Source organism: Bombina bombina, chromosome 2 (genome assembly GCF_027579735.1).
Source record: "Bombina bombina isolate aBomBom1 chromosome 2, aBomBom1.pri, whole genome shotgun sequence".
Taxonomy (NCBI): domain Eukaryota; kingdom Metazoa; phylum Chordata; class Amphibia; order Anura; family Bombinatoridae; genus Bombina; species Bombina bombina.
Window position 1 is genome coordinate 1441858582 of NC_069500.1, and position 18595 is coordinate 1441877176.

At 41.6% G+C, this 18595-nt stretch overlaps 1 protein-coding gene across 3 annotated transcripts in view; it reads right to left on the reverse strand.

Annotated features, from left to right (window-relative positions):
• RTKN (rhotekin) overlaps nucleotides 1–18595 on the reverse strand; it is a 356615-nt gene that overhangs the window by 130786 nt on the left and 207234 nt on the right. For all 3 annotated transcript variants that reach the window (XM_053704398.1, XM_053704397.1, XM_053704399.1), the window contains 2 exons: nucleotides 17287–17404; nucleotides 12640–12861 (listed from right to left, as the gene is read on the reverse strand). In XM_053704398.1, the coding sequence (XP_053560373.1) occupies nucleotides 12640–12861; nucleotides 17287–17404 (340 nt within the window). The remainder of the gene's footprint in view (nucleotides 1–12639; nucleotides 12862–17286; nucleotides 17405–18595) is intronic.

The following is an 18595-nucleotide window of genomic DNA, read 5'->3' on the forward strand; positions in this document are numbered from 1 at the left end:
CCACCACAAAAAGGGTGGGCCTCATGGACTCTTGCCAATATGAAAGAAATTAATTTATCAAGTAAGTTCTTACATAAATTATGTTTTCTTTCACGTAATTGGCAAGAGTCCATGAGCTAGTGACGTATGGGATAGCAGATACCTAAGATGTAGAACTCCGCAGAAGAGTCACTAGAGAGGGAGGGATAAAATAATAACAGCAATTTCCACTGAGAAATTAAATGTACACCATAATTAAGTTTTTCTTGAAAAAACTGAAATCAAAAGCAGTAGAATCAAACTGAATCAGGTGCCTGAATAACGTTTTTTTACCAAAGACTGCTTTAGAAAAAGCAAAATACATTAAAATGGTAAAAACAACAAAAGTATGCAAAGAAGAACAAAATACTGCTTTGCAAATTTAATCATCTTAAGCGTCACTCTGTAAAAGCCCAAGAAATGGTGATTGAATTTAGCAGAATGAGCTGTAAATCTCTGAGGTGGAACCTACTCAGCCTCCAAATAAGCCTTGAAAAACAAAATCTTTAACGAGGATGCCAAAGAAATGGCAGAGGCTTTCTAACCTTTTCTGAAACCAGAAAAACAATAAATAGACTAGAAGTCTTCTGAAATCCTAATAACCTTGATAAAGAATTACAAAGCTCTTACCACATCCAAAGGATGTAAAGAACTCTCAAATAATTATTTAGGGTTAGAAAACAAGGAAGGAACAACAATTTCTCCACAAATGTTGTTCAAATGCACAACCTTAGGATAAAAAGAAGTCCACAAAACAACTTATTTAGATGAAGAAATCAGATAAGGAGACACAAAAGAGAGCTGATAAATCAGAATCTCTTCTAGCAGAAGAGATAGCCAAAAGAAACAATACTTTCCAAGAAAGAAGATAATCTTTAAAGAAAATATAGGCTCAAAAGAAAGAGCCTACAAAATCCTTGAACCAAATTAAGACTCCAAAAAGGAGAATTAATAAACTAACAGGCTTAATACAATAAAAAAGCCTGAACAAAACAGTGAATATCAGGAAGTTTAAACAATCTTTCTAGGAAATAAGAAAGATCAGATTTTTGTCCCTTCAAAAAATTGAAGACAAACTTATCCAAACCAACCTGAAGAAACTGAAAAATCCTAGGAATTCTAAAAGAATGCCAAGAGAATTTATAACCTAATAATACATGTTCCTTGAAACAGACTTATCAGCTTGCAACATAGCAATAAAAACTGAGTCAGAGAAAGTTCTATGACTAAACACTAAACAATTTCCATACCCCCAAATTAGAAATCTGAGAACCTAATGGAAAAATAGACCCTAAAACAAGAGGGCTGACCAAAGAGAAAGCAGCCAAGGATGGCAACTGGACATCCGAACAAGATCCACATACCAAACCTGTGAGGCCATGTTGATTCTATCAGAAACACATGGCACTGTTCCAATATGATCTTGGAAATGACCTTTGGAAGAAAAAAACAGAGGCGGGATGATGTAGTCAGGTTGCAAAACCAAGACACTGCTAATGCATCCACCATCTCTGCCTGAGGATCCCTGGACCTGAAAAGGTACCTGGGAAATTGAGAAGACACATCTGTATAGAGTCACCACTCTCCCGGATGTAAAGACTGACGGCTGAGATAATCCACCTCCCAAATGTCTAAAATCGTAGAAAATAGACAAGAGATGAATTCTGTTTAAAACATATTCAAGATACTTTGTAATTGCTAAGGAACTACCAGTCCCTATTGTTAATTGACATATGCCACAGTTGTGATATTGTTTGTCTGAAAGCAAAAAATGAAAAAGTTCTCTCCTAAAAGAGGCCAAGCCTGAAAGAGCTCTGAAAAATAGCACAGTGTTCTAAAATATTGATTGGAAACCTCGCCTCTTGAAGTTTCCAAACCTCTTGTGCTGTCAAAAGACCCTCAGACAGCTCACCAACCTGTAAGACTTGCATCCATTAAGAACACAGTACAGGAAGGAAGAACAAAAGGAGGCCCCCTGAATAAAATGATGATAGACTAATCACCAAAACAGAGAGAGAAGAGTGTTAGGATTTAAAAATATCAACTGTGATATCTAAAAACAAACCATGTATTATTTATTCAGTATCGAAAGCAAAAAGATCTCAGAGAAAACTAGCAAAGGGAACCACGCCCGATGCTGCAGTTATGAGACCTAAAACTTACATGCACATAGCCACTGAAAGAAATGTTAGACAGGTTAACGCCACTTACAATTGACTTTTGTCCGATAAAGACAAAGACATGAACACAGAAGCCATCTAGAAACCCAAAAATAAGTGACCCTTGTCTGAGGAATCACGAAACTCTTAGGGAAATTAAATCCTCTAACCATGCTTTGAAGAAACAAAACTTAGTTGATTCACGAGGGATTCCACAAAAAGAAAAGTCAATATATTTGAATACTGCTCTTTCATATGTATGTATTGGGTACTTGTAAAGCAAGTCTAATCACATGTAAGGGACTGAAGATGCTGCTCATTAATCAACCTCGGAAATATGAAAGGCTGAATGGACCTCGCCGGAAATCGAACCTGCAACCCTAAGGTTGCTACAGAGCTTAGCAGTGCATTAGCATGCTGAGCTATCTGTCTGGTTTTTAATAAAAGAAAATTTTTAATCTAATACCAAGATAACATCCAAATAAGGAAGCACCACAATACCCTACTGTCTGAAGACAGAAAGAAGGGCACCAAGAACCTTTAAAGATTTATAAAGCTGTCACTAAACCAATTGGAAAAACGACAAATTGGTAAAGCTTAAAAAGAAAATCCCAGAATCCACAAGAGGTCTGAATGGAATAAAATATGAGGATAAACATTTTGAAAAATGGAGTGGACATGAAATGACCTTAACAGAAAGGCATAATAATCCTTATAATCACCAACTTAAAAGTTGAGACTCTAAAAAAACAATATAAAAGTCTTCAGATCCAAGAATGGACTGAATAAACCTTTCTTCTTAGGGACAAAGAATAGAATTGAATAGAAACTCAAATCCTGTTCCTGCAAAAAGAACTGGCATAATTACTCCTGAAAAAGAGAGTGTACTGAGAAAGAAAGATTCTTCCCATAGGAGGTCTCATTCTAAAAATCTATTTAAACCCTAAGAATAATATAGAATTTGGACTGAAATCATCCAAAAACAATTTAATCTGCCCCCCACCAGAAGGACTGGTTTGAGAACCGCACCTTCATGCAGTCTAATAACTAGTAATTATATAGCGTTTTTCTCCCAGGAGGATACAAAAAACGCTTCTTCAGTGCTTACACTCGGAGTTAACCAAATTAACAGCTGATAAAAACAGTAGTTATTATTACCCAAATAAATGCTACACAATAAATTGACCTCAAAGGCCAAAGGGCTGTATTAACCCTGCCGGGAAATGAATCTATGACCCTTGGATCTAGAAGAAGCGTTTGTAGTCAGGACATTCACCAACTGATCTACATCACCGGACTAAAAGTGGGGCAGAAAAGAACTCTAAACCTCCAGAAATAGTGGAGATAATAGAAATCAAATAAATTATTATCCTAACAAGAGAGAAATAATAAAATATGCGTGAAATCATAATAATAGATATAGTAAACATAATTAAATTAATACATCTAAAGTAAATAAACAGAGTTATATACTTGAGAATCTGAAACTGCTTATGCTAACTGTTCAGCAAAGGCTAAGAGAACAGTAATGTCAGCCACAGATAAAGCTGAGCTAAAAATATAAACAGTACATGAATATGCTCTACTAAGGTTATATTCAAACTCTAAAGAATCCTGAAAATAAGTAGCAATTTCCATAGAAATAGTAGTACCGTCCCAAAAGGGAATCAGGATCCATTCTCTAGAATATAATACAGATAGTATATTGAATAGGAAAAAACCTCAAAGCAAAAATGTTAAAATCCAGATTTGAAAAGGATTAATAACTTTCAGCCAGATTACGAGTTTTGCGTTATGAGTGGTTCACTAATAACTTGCAAGTTATTTCAACCGCTCACCTTTAATAGCGCTGCTATTACAGGTTTGCAAAAACCCAGCGTTTGCGGGCGATATGGCTGCATTGAGCTCCATACAGCACACAAATACCAGCACTGCTTTGAGCTGCTTTGACGTGCTCGTGCGCGATTTCCCCATAGACATGAATGGGGAGAGCTGGCAAAAAAAAAGCCTAACACCTGCAATCGCGGAGCATAAAGCTCCGTAATGCAGTCCCATTGATGTCTATGGGGAAAGAAAATGTATGTTTAAACCTAACACCCTAACATAAAAACCACATCTAAACGCCCCTAATCTGCTGCCCCTGACATCGCCGACACCTACATTACACTTATTAACCCCTAATCTGCCACCCTCAACGTCGCCGCCACTATACTAAAGTTATTAACCCCTATACCTCTGGCCTCCCACATCACTAACACTAAATAAATATATTAACCCCTAAACCTAACCCTAACCCTAACACCCCTAACGTTAACATAATTAAAATAAATCTAAATAAAACCTACTATTAATAACTAACTAATTCCTATTTAAAACTAAATACTTACCTGTAAAATAAACCCTATGCTAACTACACTATAACTAATAGTTATAGTGTATCTATCTTAGGTTTTATTTTTATTTCACAGGAAAGTTTGTATTTATTTTAACTAGGTATACTAGTTAGTAAATAGTTATTAACTATTTACTAGCTACCTAGTTAAAATAAATACAAATTTACCTGTAAAATAAAATCTAACCTGAGTTACTCTAACACCTAACATTACAATAAAATTAAATAAATTAAATTAAAAAAATACATTTATCTAAATTACAAAAAACAATAAACACTAAATTACACAAAATAAAAAAGAAATTATCAAAAATAAAAATGAATTACTCCTAATCTAATAGTCCTATCAAAATAAAAAAGCCCCCCAAAATAAAAAAAAAAAACCTAGCCTACACTAAACTGCCAATAGCCCTTAAAAGGGCCTTTTGCGGGGCATTGCCCCAAATAAATCAGCTCTTTTACCTGTAAAGAAAAATACAAACCCCCCAAAAGTAAAACCCACCACCCACACAACCAACCCCCCAAATAAAATCTAAATAAACCTAAGCTCCCCATTGCCCTGAAAAGGGCATTTGGATGGGCATTGCCCTGAAAGGGGCATTTAGCTCTTTTACGTTGCCCAAAACCCTAAGCTAAAAATAAAACCCACCCAATAAACCCTTAAAAAAAACTAACACTAACCCCCGAAGATCCACTTACAGTTTTTGAAGACCGGACATCTATCCTCATCCAGCCGGCAAAGTCTTTATCCAAGCGGCAAGAAGTCCTCAACGAAGCCGGGAGAAGTCTTCATCCAAGTGGCAAGAAGTCATCATTCAGGTGGGCAGAAGTCTTCATGCAGACGGCATCTTCAATCTTCATCCTTCCGACACGGAGTGGCTCCATCTTCAAGTCAAAGCATCCTCTTCATACGGTCCCAGACGTAATTTACCTAACTAATCAACCTAGTTAAATAAATAAATACAAACTTACCTGTGAAATAAAAATAAAACAGAAGGTAGATACAATATAACTATTAGTTATATTGTAGCCAGCTTAGGTTTTATTTTACAGGTAAGTATGTATTTATTTTTAAAAAGGAATAATTTAGGTATTAATTGTAATTTTTATTTGGAATTATTTTAATTATGTTAAAGTTAGTGGGTGTTAGGGTTAGGGTTATGTTAGGGTTAGGGTTAGACTTAGGGTTAGGTTTAGGGGTTAATAACTTTAGTATAGTGGTGGCGACATTGGGGGCAGCAGATTAGGGGTTAATAAGTGTAGTTAGGTGGCAGCGATTTTGGGGGCAGCAGATTAGGGGTTAATAACAGTAATGTAGGTTGCGGTGATGTTAGGGACAGCAGATTAGGGGTTAATAAGTGTATGTAGGTGGCGTCGACATTGGGCTCAGCAGATTAAGGGTTAATAATATTTAACTAGTGTTTGCGATGTGGGAGGACTCCGGCGGTTTAGGGGTTAATATGTTAATTATAGTGGCAGCGATGTCTGGAGCGGCAGATTAGGGATTAATAATTTTATTTTAGTGTTTGCGATGCGGGAGGGCCTCGGTTTAGGGGTTAATAGGTGTACTTTTTGACACTTTAGTTATGAGTTTTATGGTACAGCTCTGTGTACTTTACGTGTAACGTAAAACCCATAACTCCTGACTTTCAGGTGGCGGTAACAGATCTTGTAGTAATAGGCTGTACGGCCCACTTTTTGGCCAGACAGGCAAACTCGTAATACCGGCGCCATTGAAAAAGGACTTTTAGAAAGGTGTGGTAGTTAGGTTGCGTTACGGCCAAAAAGATGTGCGGTACAGCTGTACCTGCAAGACTTGTAATACCAGCGGTAGTGAAAAAGAACCATAACGCTACACAACTCGTAATCTAGCTAATAGGAGGACTAGACTCCTAAAAGCTATAAACAGAAACATGTCCTTAACAAAGAACAAAAAATGTTCAAATGAAAAATAAGGAGAATTTTTAACAAACTATCTGATACAGGATCCTTTGAGCCAAAGAAACCTTCATCAGTAAAATAAACTTAAGTATGCTGTCGGTCAGAACAAAATTAATTAAATCTTATAAATTTTGAAAAAAACTTGTAAGTTTACTTAAAGGTATAATAGCAGTCATAAACATTTCTGATAAAAGCAATAACATGTGATGTTTGCAGATGAAATCAAGTACATGAACTGAATATGTAAAAAACAGTAAATGCCATTGTACATGTAGAAATATTCGGCTAGATAACGAGTTTTGCGTTATGAGTGAAAAAGCAGCGTTATGGCTCTTTTTCACTACCGCTGGTTTTACGAGTCTTGCAGGTTTAGCTGCACCGCACACTTTTTTGACCGTAACGCAACGTAACTACCGCAGCTTTCAAAAAGTCCTTTTCAATGGGACTTCATTTGCGCCGGTATTACGAGTTTGCCTGGGAGGCCAAAAAGTGAGCGGTACAGCCAATACCGTCAAGATCCATACCGTAAACTGAAAGTCAGTAGTTATGGGTTTTATTCTACAACACCGTAACATAAAACTCATAACTAAAGTACTAAAAAGTACACTAACACCCATAAACTACCTATTAACCCCTAAACCGAGGCCCTCCTGCATCGCAAACACTAAAATAATATTATTAACCCCTAATCTGCTGCTCCGGACTTCGCCGCCACTATAATAAACATTTTAACCCCTAAACTGCCACACTCCTCCATCGTAAACACTAGTTAAATATTATTAACCCCTAATCTGCTGTCCCTAACATCGCTGCAACCTACATTACTGTTATTAACCCCTAATCTGCTGTCCATAACATCATCACCAATATACTAAAGTTATTACCCCTAAACCTAACCCTAAGTCTAACCCTAACACCCCTAACTTTAATATAATTAAAATAAATATAAATAAAAATTACAATTAATACCTAAATAATTCCTATTTAAAACTAAATACTTACCTTTAAAATAAACACTAAGCTAGCTACAATATAACTAATTGTTAAATTGTAGCTATCTTAGGTTTTATTTTTATTTTACAGGTAAATTTGTATTTATTTTAACTTGGTAGACTAGTTAGTAAATAGTTATTAACAATTTACTAACTACCTAGTTAAAATAAATACAAATTTACCTGTAAAATAAAACCTAACCTGTCTTACACTAACACCTAACCTTACACTACAATTAACTAAATTACATTAATTAAATACAATTAACTAAATTACAACAAAAACAAACACTAAATTGCACAAAATAAAAAAGAAATTATCAAATATTTAAACTAATTACACCTAATTTAATAGCCCTATCAAAATAAAAAAGCCCCCCCAAAATAAAAAAAACCCTAGCCTACAATAAACTACCAATTGCCCTTAAAAGGGCCTTTTGCGGGGCACTGCCCCAAAGAAATCAGCTCTTTTACCTGTAAAAAAATAATACAAACAACCCCCCCAACAGTAAAACCCACCACCCCACACAACCAACCCCCAAAATAAAATCCTATCTAAAAAAAACTAAGCTCCCCATTGCCCTAAAAAGGGCATTTTAGCTCTTTTTCCGCCCAAATCCTAGGTTAAAAATAAAACCCACCCAATAAACCCTTAAAAAAACCTAACACTAACCCCCGAAGATCCACTTACAGTTTTTGAAGACCCGACATCCATCCTTAACGAAGTGGCAGAAGTCCTCATCGAAGCTGGCAGAAGTCTTCATCCAGACGACATCTTCTATCTTCATCCATCCGGCACGGAGCGGCTCCATCTTCAAGACATCCGGTGTGGAGCATCCTATTCAATCGACAGATCTTCCAGAATGAAGGTTCCTTTAAGGGACGTCATCCAAGATGGTGTCCCATGAATTCCGATTGGCTGATAGAATTCTATCAGCCATTCAGAATTAAAGGGTAAAAAATCCAATTGGCTGATGCAATCAGCCAATAGGATTGAGCATGCATTCTATCCAATTGGCAGATACAGCCAATAGAATGCGGGCTCAATCCTATTGGCTGATTGGATCAGCCAATAGGATTAAAGCTCAATCCTATTGGTTGATTGAATCAGCCAATAGGATTTTTTTACACTTTAATTCCGTTTGGCTGATAGAATTCTATCAGCCAATCGGAATTAAAGGGACGCCATCTTGGATGACGTCCCTTAAAGGAACCTTCATTCTGGAAGAGCCGTCAATTGAAACGGATGCTCCACGTCAGATGTCTTGAAGATGGACCCACTCTGCGCCGGATGGATGAAGATAGAAGATGCCGTCTGGATGAAGACTTAAGCCCGCTTGGATGAAGATTTCTGCCGGCTTCAATGAGGACTTCTGCCGCTTCGTTGAGGATGGATGTCGGGTCTTTAAAAACCGTAAATGGATCTTCGGGGGTTTAGTGTTAGGTTTTTTTAAGGGTTTATTGGGTGGGTTTTATTTTTAGCTTAGGGTTTGGACGGAAAAAGCGCTAAATGCCCTTTTCAGGGCAATGGGGAGCTTAGGTTTTTTAAATAGGATTTTATTTGGGGGGTTTGGTTGTGTGGGTGGTGGGTTTTACTGTTGGGGAGTTGTTTGTATTTTTTCTTACAGGTAAAAGAGCTGATTTCTTTTACCGGTAATTTTTATTTAGATTTATTTTAGTTATATTAAAGTTAGTGGGTGTTAGGGTTAGACTTGGGGATAGGTTTAGGGGTTTATAGTGGCGGCGATGTTGGGGGTGGCAGATTAGGGGTTAATAAATTTATGTAGGTGGTGGCAACATTGGGGGCAGCAGATTAGCCGTTAATAAGTGTAGGTGGGTGGCGGCGACATTGTGGGCAGCAGATTAGCCGTTAATAAGTGTAGGTGGGTGGCGGCGACATTGGGGCAGCAGATTAGGGGTTAATAAGTGTAATGTAGGTGGCGGCGGTGTCGCGGGCGGCAGATTATGGGTTAATAAGTGTAATTTAGGTGTCGGGGAGCGGCAGATTAGGGGTGTTAGGTGTAAACATAACTTTTTTTTCCCCATAGGAATCAATGGGGCTGCGTTACGGAGCTTTACGCTCCTTTATTGCAGGTGTTAGGCTTTTTTTTAACTGGCTCTCACCATTGATGTCTATGGGGAAATCGTGGACGAGCATGTAAAACCAGCTCAAAGCAGCGCTGGTATTGGAGTGTGTTATGGAGCTCAATTTTGCTCAACACTCACATATTGCCTGCTAACGCCGGGTTTATGAAAACCTGTAATAGCAGCGCTGTAGGGAGGTGAGCGGTGACAATAACTTGCAAGTGAGTACCGAGTCGCTCTAACCGCAAAACTCGTAATCTAGCCGATTGCTAGCATAAAACACGATAAATAAATGTATCATAATTGAGCTGAAGAAATAACAACAGCTTAATAATGAAAAGAACACACTTAGCTTTGTAGAATTGTGTTCCAAGGCATCATCGTTTCTACAGTAACATCAGAGTCAGGATCAGAAAGAGACATCTCGCAAAATGTAACAGAAAAAGAAAAACAACATTAGGCAAAAAATTCAATTTCCACAATGTAACAGTTTCAGTAGAGAAAAACAAAAGCAGGCACAATAGCTGAGCACAGCGAGCAATAGAGGGAGAGGGGAAAAATAACGAAATGTTGGCGCCAAGAATGACGCATTACGCAAAAGGAAGTTAAAAAAATTTGGCGCAAAACTAACACCAGGAAATTACACAATTTGTGTCATAACAAACGCGATTTTGCGCCAAAACAACTAGCGTCAACAAAGACGCAGGTAGTTACGAAATTTGCGCCATCAAAGGCGCAACTTTGCACAAAAAAATTTTGCGCCAAGAATGACGCAATAAAAAACAGCATTCTGCGCCCTCGCGAGCCTAGATATGCCTGCAAAAAAATTAAAGTCAAATTAGAAAAAGACAGAATCCCAGGTAACAAAAAAGTTTAAATAAACTTCCCAACATGATTCCTATACTGAAACTGTTTAGACTGCAAACGGGAAATAAACAGACCTTACTCATGGCAAATATAAGTAAATTACATATATTTAAAACTTTATATTAATACATAAAGCGCCAAACCATAGCGGAGAGTGTCTTAAATAATTATACATACTTACAGAAAAACACCCATCCATATATAGCAGATAGCCAAACCAGTACTGAAAACTATCAGCAGAGGTAATGGTATATAAGAGTATATCGTCTATCTGAAAAGGGAGGTAGGAGATGAATCCCTACAACCGATAACAGAGAACCCTTGAAAAGATTTCCTGTGAGCGAAACCATAAAATCAATAGGCGATACTCTCTTTACAACCCTCTGACAAAAACTGTACTCTGAGAGGAATTGGGCTTCAATATGCTTAGAAGCGCTTATCATAGAAGAAATCATAAAAATCAAGCACAAACTTACTTCACCACCTCCACAGGAGGTAACGTTTTTAAAACTGAATTGTGGGTGTTAGGGGTGTATTTATAGGCATTTGAGGTTTGGGAAACTTTGCCCTCTCCTGGTAGGAATGTATATACGTCACTAGCTCATGGACTCTTGCCAATTACATGAAAGAAAAGAGATTTAAGGGAAATGTATAGAGCAGGGGGCAGCATTGCACAAGAGCAGGGGGCGGCATTGCACAAGAGCAGGGGGCGGCATTGCACAAGAGCAAGGGTGGCGTTGCACAAGAGCAGGGGGCGGCGTTGCACAAGAGCAGGGGGCGGCGTTGCACTAGAGCAGGGGCAGCGTGGCACAAGAGCAGGGGCGGCGTTGCACAAGAGCAGGGGCAGCATTGCACAAGAGCAGGGGCAGCATTGCACAAGAGCAGGGGGCGGCATTGCACAAGAGCAGGGGGTGGCATTGCACAAGAGCAAGGGGCGGCGTTGCACAAGAGCAGGGGGCGGCGTTTCATTAGAGCAGGGGCGGCATTGCACAAGAGCAGGGGCGGCATTGCACAAGAGCAGGGGCGGCATTGCACAAGAGCAGGGGTGGTTTTGCACAAGAGCAGGGGCGGCGTTGCATTAGAGCAGGGGCGGCATTGCACAAGAGCAGGGGCGGCATTGCACAAGAGCAGGGGCGGCATTGCACAAGAGCAGGGGTGGCGTTGCACAAGAGCAGGGGCGGTGTTGCACAAGAGAAGGGGCAGTGTTGCACAAGAGCAGGGGCGGCGTTGCACAAGAGCAGGGGCGGCGTTGAACAAGAGCAGGGGCGGCATTGCACAAGAGCAGGGGCGGCATTGCACAAGAGCGGCATTGTAAGCGATCAGGTACTCTACTTGACAACCTCAATCTTAATATATTTTTCTCTTTATATACTTTAATAAACTATTTCATATATATCTTTGTGAGACTCCTAATAAAAGTTCATATATTTTCTTCATCTTTTTAAATACAATTTTATTTCTATATTCACAAACTCTTTATTACTGTAATAATAAAACTAATTATGTGTATATGGTGTATAATGACATCAAGAGTAACTATATATTCTATTTTTATTATTTCCAGTGACGCAGAACAGATGATATTATTCGTTCATATAGATATTATTTATGGCATTAACGATATGTTTAATAAAATGCACAAATATCCCCTTGCTGTAATTTGTCCCTTCACACCACCTAGTAGAGTGAGGCGGATAGGTAAGTGCATAATCGGACACCTAATTCAAGTCAAAAGTAGCTAACGGGTTTTGTTGCAAGCTATGCAGCTGACAGTGATTAGAATCGGAGCCATAAAACCATTCTTCTTCTGTACTTTAGCAAGAACCAAATGACAGTCTAACCGCTTTATAAACTACAGGATGCTGTCTGTGGCAGCGGTTTCACCAGCTATTGGCCAACTAACAATGATTAACATCAGCAAACTCTGTGTAAAGTACATTTCTATAAATTTCTTATCAATTTAGAATTCAGACACACCTGAAATGCATCGGACATTAACAGAGGTGTCTTTTGTTTGTTTGATGTGATTTTTTTGGGGGCTTGTTTTATTTATTTTTTCCCATGTTCATGCTAACTTTAATGTAAATAAGCAGGTTTTTGTATACTGCTGGTTGAGCCAGTCTGAGTCTTTGGCTGCCATTTTTCCTATTTCAGACCCACATGCAATTTACAAGTAGAGACTTACAGCACACTTGGACTAGGGAGAAGTATGGGGGCCCCTGCCCCATTGCTCAGCGGGCTCCCTGGTGTCCCATCCAAAGCAGCACGGATTCTCCGACCTGAAGAACGACCTAGAGAACTGCTCAACTTGGTGGCCAGTTTCTTTGGTGTACCAGAGAGAAAATCTTCTTCTACAGCACAACTGTACAACTGAAGCCTCAGTTCAAACTTAGGGTCTACGTCCGAGCTAGAGAAACAAAACACAAATATCACAGCTCTACATTAAATGTTAACTCTTACACAACTACACAATAACCCTTTCTGCCTGGACACAACAGGATAGAGGTCATAAAGAGGCATAACATGTAAAGAAAACATACAGACTTATAAATACTGCTTACAGAATAAAGGGGGTAGGTATAATAAAATCATACACATAAGCTACATGAGGAAGGCATTATTAGCGCTTCTTCCCAGACATGGAAGTGGTAGAGAGGTAGGAGGCAGTGGTAGAGAGGTAGGATGCAGTGGTAGAGAGGAAGGATGAAGTGGTAGAGAAGTATGATGCAGTGGTAGAGAGGTATGATGCAGTGGTAGAGAGGTATGATGCAGTGGTAGAGAGGTATGATGCAGTGGTAGAGAGGTATGATGCAGTGGTAGAGAGGTAGGATGCAGTGGTAGAGAGGTATGATGCAGTGGTAGAGAGGTATGATGCAGTGGTAGAGAAGTATGATGCAGTGGTAGAGAGGTATGATGCAGTGGTAGAGAGGTAGGATGCAATGGTAGAGAGGTAGGATGCAGTGGTAGGGAGGTAGGATGCAGTGGTAGAGAGGTAGGATGCAGTGGTAGAGAGGTAGGATGCAGTGGTAGGGAGGTAGGATAAAGTGGTAGAGTGGTAGGATAAAGTGGTAGAGTGGTAGGATAAAGTGGTAGGAAGGTAGGATGCAGTGGTAGAGAGGTAGGATGCAGTGGTAGAGAGGTAGGATGCAGTGGTAGAGAGGTAGGATGCTGTGGTAGAGAGGTAGGATGCAGTAATAGAGAGGTATGATGCAGTGGTAGAGAGGTATGATGCAGTGGTAGAGAGGTAGGATGCAGTGGTAGGGAGGTAGGATAAAGTGGTAGAGTGGTAGGATAAAGTGGTAGAGTGGTAGGATAAAGTGGTAGGGAGGTAGGATGCAGTGGTAGAGAGGTAGGATGCAGTGGTAGAGAGGTAGGATGCAGTGGTAGAGAGGTAGGATGCAGTGGTAGGGAGGTAGGATAAAGTGGTAGAGTGGTAGGATAAAGTGGTAGAGTGGTAGGATAAAGTGGTAGGGAGGTAGGATGCAGTGGTAGAGAGGTAGGATGCAGTGGTAGAGAGGTAGGATGCAGTGGTAGAGAGGTAGGATGCAGTGGTAGAGAGGTAGGATGCAGTGGTAGAGAGGTAGGATGCAGTGGTAGGGAGGTAGGATAAAGTGGTAGAGTGGTAGGATAAAGTGGTAGAGTGGTAGGATAAAGTGGTAGGGAGGTAGGATGCAGTGGTAGAGAGGTAGGATGCAGTGGTAGAGAGGTAGGATGCAGTGGTAGAGAGGTAGGATGCAGTGGTATAGAGGTAGGATGCAGTGGTAGAGAGGTATGATGCAGTGGTAGGGAGGTAGGATGCAGTGGTAGGGAGGTAGGATGCAGTGGTAGGGAGGTAGGATGCAGTGGTAGGGAGGTAGGATGCAGTGGTAGGGAGTTAGGATGCAGTGGTAGAGAGTTAGGATGCAGTGGTAGAGAGGTAGGATGCAATGGTAGAGATTTATGATGCAGTGGTAGAGAGGTAGGATGCACTGGTAGAGAGGTAGGATTCAGTGGTAGAGAGGTATGATGCAGTGGTAGAGAGGTAGGATGCAGTGGTAGAGAGGTAGGATGCAGTGGTAGAGAGGTAGGATGCAATGGTAGAGAGGTAGGATGCACTGGTAGAGAGGTAGGATTCAGTGGTAGAGAGGTATGATGCAGTGGTAGAGAGGTAGGATGCAGTGGTAGAGAGGTATGGTGCAATGGTAGGATGCAGTGGTAGAGAGGTAGGATGCAGTGGTAGAGAGGTAGGATGCAGTGGTAGAGAGGTAGGATGCAATGGTAGAGAGGTAGGATGCAATGGTAGAGAGGTAGGATGCAGTGGTAGGGAGGTAGGATGCAGTGGTAGGGAGGTAGGATGCAGTGGTAGAGAGGTAGGATGCAGTGGTAGAGAGGTAGGATGCACTGGTAGAGAGGTAGGATTCAGTGGTAGAGAGGTAGGATTCAGTGGTAGAGAGGTAGGATTCAGTGGTAGAGAGGTAGGATGCAGTGGTAGAGAGGTAGGATGCAGTGGTAGAGAGGTAGGATGCAGTGGTAGGGAGGTAGGATGCAGTGGTAGAGAGGTAGGATGCAGTGGTAGAGAGGTAGGATGCAGTGGTAGGGAGGTAGGATGCAGTGGTAGGGAGGTAGGATGCAGTGGTAGAGAGGTAGGATGCAGTGGTAAAGAGGTATGATGCAGTGGTAGAGAGGTAGGATGCAATGGTAGAGAGGTAGGATGCAGTGGTAGAGAGGTAGGATGCAGTGGTAGAGAGGTAGGATGCAGTGGTAGGGAGGTAGGATGCAGTGGTAGGGAGGTAGGATGCAGTGGTAGAGAGGTAGGATGCAGTGGTAGAGAGGTAGGATGCAGTGGTAGAGAGGTAGGATGCAGTGGTAGGGAGGTAGGATGCAGTGGTAGGGAGGTAGGATGCAGTGGTAGAGAGGTATGATGCAGTGGTAGAGAGGTATAATGCAGTGGTAGAGAGGTAGGATGCAGTGGTAGAGAGGTAGGATGCAGTGGTAGAGAGGTAGGATGCAGTGGTAGAGAGGTAGGATGCAGTGGTAGGGAGGTAGGATAAAGTGGTAGAGTGGTAGGATAAAGTGGTAGAGTGGTAGGATAAAGTGGTAGGGAGGTAGGATGCAGTGGTAGAGAGGTAGGATGCAGTGGTAGAGAGGTAGGATGCAGTGGTATAGAGGTAGGATGCAGTGGTAGAGAGGTATGATGCAGTGGTAGGGAGGTAGGATGCAGTGGTAGGGAGGTAGGATGCAGTGGTAGGGAGGTAGGATGCAGTGGTAGGGAGGTAGGATGCAGTGGTAGGGAGTTAGGATGCAGTGGTAGAGAGTTAGGATGCAGTGGTAGAGAGGTAGGATGCAATGGTAGAGATTTATGATGCAGTGGTAGAGAGGTAGGATGCACTGGTAGAGAGGTAGGATTCAGTGGTAGAGAGGTATGATGCAGTGGTAGAGAGGTAGGATGCAGTGGTAGAGAGGTAGGATGCAGTGGTAGAGAGGTAGGATGCAATGGTAGAGAGGTAGGATGCACTGGTAGAGAGGTAGGATTCAGTGGTAGAGAGGTATGATGCAGTGGTAGAGAGGTAGGATGCAGTGGTAGAGAGGTATGATGCAGTGGTAGAGAGGTAGGATGCAGTGGTAGAGAGGTATGGTGCAATGGTAGAGAGGTAGGATGCAGTGGTAGAGAGGTATGATGCAGTGGTAGAGAGGTAGGATGCAGTGGTAGAGAGGTATGGTGCAATGGTAGAGAGGTATGGTGCAATGGTAGAGAGGTATGGTGCAATGGTAGAGAGGTATGGTGCAATGGTAGAGAGGTAGGATGCAGTGGTAGAGAGGTATGATGCAGTGGTAGAGAGGTAGGATGCAATGGTAGAGAGGTATGATGCAGTGGTAGAGAGGTATGGTGCAATGGTAGAGAGGTATGGTGCAATGGTAGAGAGGTATGGTGCAGTGGTAGAGAGGTATGGTGCAGTGGTAGAGAGGTATGGTGCAGTGGTAGAGAGGTATGATGCAGTGGTAGAGAGGTATGGTGCAGTGGTAGAGAGGTATGGTGCAGTGGTAGAGAGGTATGATGCAGTGGTAGAGAGGTATGGTGCAGTGGTAGAGAGGTATGATGCAGTGGTAGAGAGGTAGGATGCAATGGTAGAGAGGTATGATGCAGTGGTAGAGAGGTATGGTGCAATGGTAGAGAGGTATGGTGCAATGGTAGAGAGGTATGATGCAGTGGTAGAGAGGTAGGATGCAGTGGTAGAGAGGTAGGATGCAATGGTAGAGAGGTAGGATGCAGTGGTAGAGAGGTATGGTGCAATGGTAGAGAGGTATGGTGCAATGGTAGAGAGGTAGGATGCAATGGTAGAGAGGTATGATGCAGTGGTAGAGAGGTATGGTGCAATGGTAGAGAGGTATGATGCAGTGGTAGAGAGGTATGGTGCAATGGTAGAGAGGTATGGTGCAATGGTAGAGAGGTATGGTGCAATGGTAGAGAGGTAGGATGCAATGGTAGAGAGGTATGGTGCAATGGTAGAGAGGTATGGTGCAATGGTAGAGAGGTATGATGCAGTGGTAGAGAGGTATGGTGCAATGGTAGAGAGGTAGGATGCAATGGTAGAGAGGTATGGTGCAATGGTAGAGAGGTATGGTGCAATGGTAGAGAGGTATGGTGCAATGGTAGAGAGGTATGGTGCAATGGTAGAGAGGTAGGATGCAATGGTAGAGAGGTATGATGCAGTGACATATGCAGAGGTCTGCTAGGCTCTGGTGCCTTAAGTGGGTAAGAAAATGACTAATGAGGTTCAACCAGTTTATTTGCCTTTGATTTTCATAGTCAGAAGTGAGAAAACACAACTTATAGGGACAGATAGGCACTCACAACACAATGGGGTTCTCAAAGCAGATATCTGTGGAGGTCCGATCTATAAAAACCATCTCTGTATCGTGCACTTCCCCGCGGAGCTGCAGGGCACAGAACACTGCACATCGGTGAAGCTCTACAATAAAGAGAGGTTGAGATTAAGAGACAGGAAATAAGAACAGAGGCTGGTGAGATGCAGAGATGCAGAGATAAGGAGATATTGTGGGGTAACCACTGGAAATATAATAACGTATTTAATAAACAACTGACTTCTACAAACACACAAGTCTGTGTGGGGACAAGTGAGTTTGCTGCCATGTGTGCTTTAGTGTAAGGATCAGTGCACCAGCATTGTGTGTCTGTAGGTGCCAGTGTAACTAACTACTGTGTGTGTCTATAGGTGCCAGTGTACCTTCCTTCTGAGTGTGTGTCTGTAGGTGCCAGTGTACATACCTACTGTGTGTTTCTGTAGGTGTCAATGTGCCTACCTACTGTGTGTGTCTATAGGTGCCAGTGTACCCACATTATGTGTGTCTATAGGTGCCAGTGTACCTACCTACTGTGTGTATCTGTAGGTGCCAGTGTACCTACCTTCTGTATGTGTCTATAGGTGCCAATGTACCTACCTAATGTGTGTGTCTGTAGGTGCCAGTGTACCTACCTTCTGTGTGTGTCTATAGGTGCCAATGTACCTACCTAATGTGTGTGTCTATAGGTGCCAGTGTACCTACCTACTGTGTGTATCTGTAGGTGCCAGTGTACCTACCTTCTGTGTGTGTCTATAGGTGCCAATGTACCTACCTAATGTGTGTGTCTGTAGGTGCCAGTGTACCTACCTACTGTGTGTATCTGTAGGTGCCAGTGTACCTACCTTCTGTGTGTGTCTATAGGTGCCAGTGTACCTACCTACTGTGTGTATCTGTAGGTGCCAGTGTACCTACCTTCTGTGTGTGTCTATAGGTGCCAATGTACCTACCTAATGTGTGTGTCTGTAGGTGCCAGTGTACCTACCTACTGTGTGTGTCTGTAGGTGCCAGTGTACCTACCTACTATGTGTCTCTGTAGGTGAAAGTGTACCTACCTTCTGTGTGAGTCTGTAGGTGCCAGTGTACCTACCTTATTTGTGTGTCTGTAGGTGCCAGCGTACCTACCTACTGTGTGTTTCTGTAGGTGCCAGTGTACCTACCTTCTGTGTGTGTGCTTCTGTAGGTGTCAGTGTACCTACCTTCTGTTTGTATGTGCCAGTGTACCTACCTACTGTGTGTGTGTGTCTGTAGGTGCTAGTGTACCTACCTACTGTGTGTGTTTCTGTAAGTGCCAGTGTACC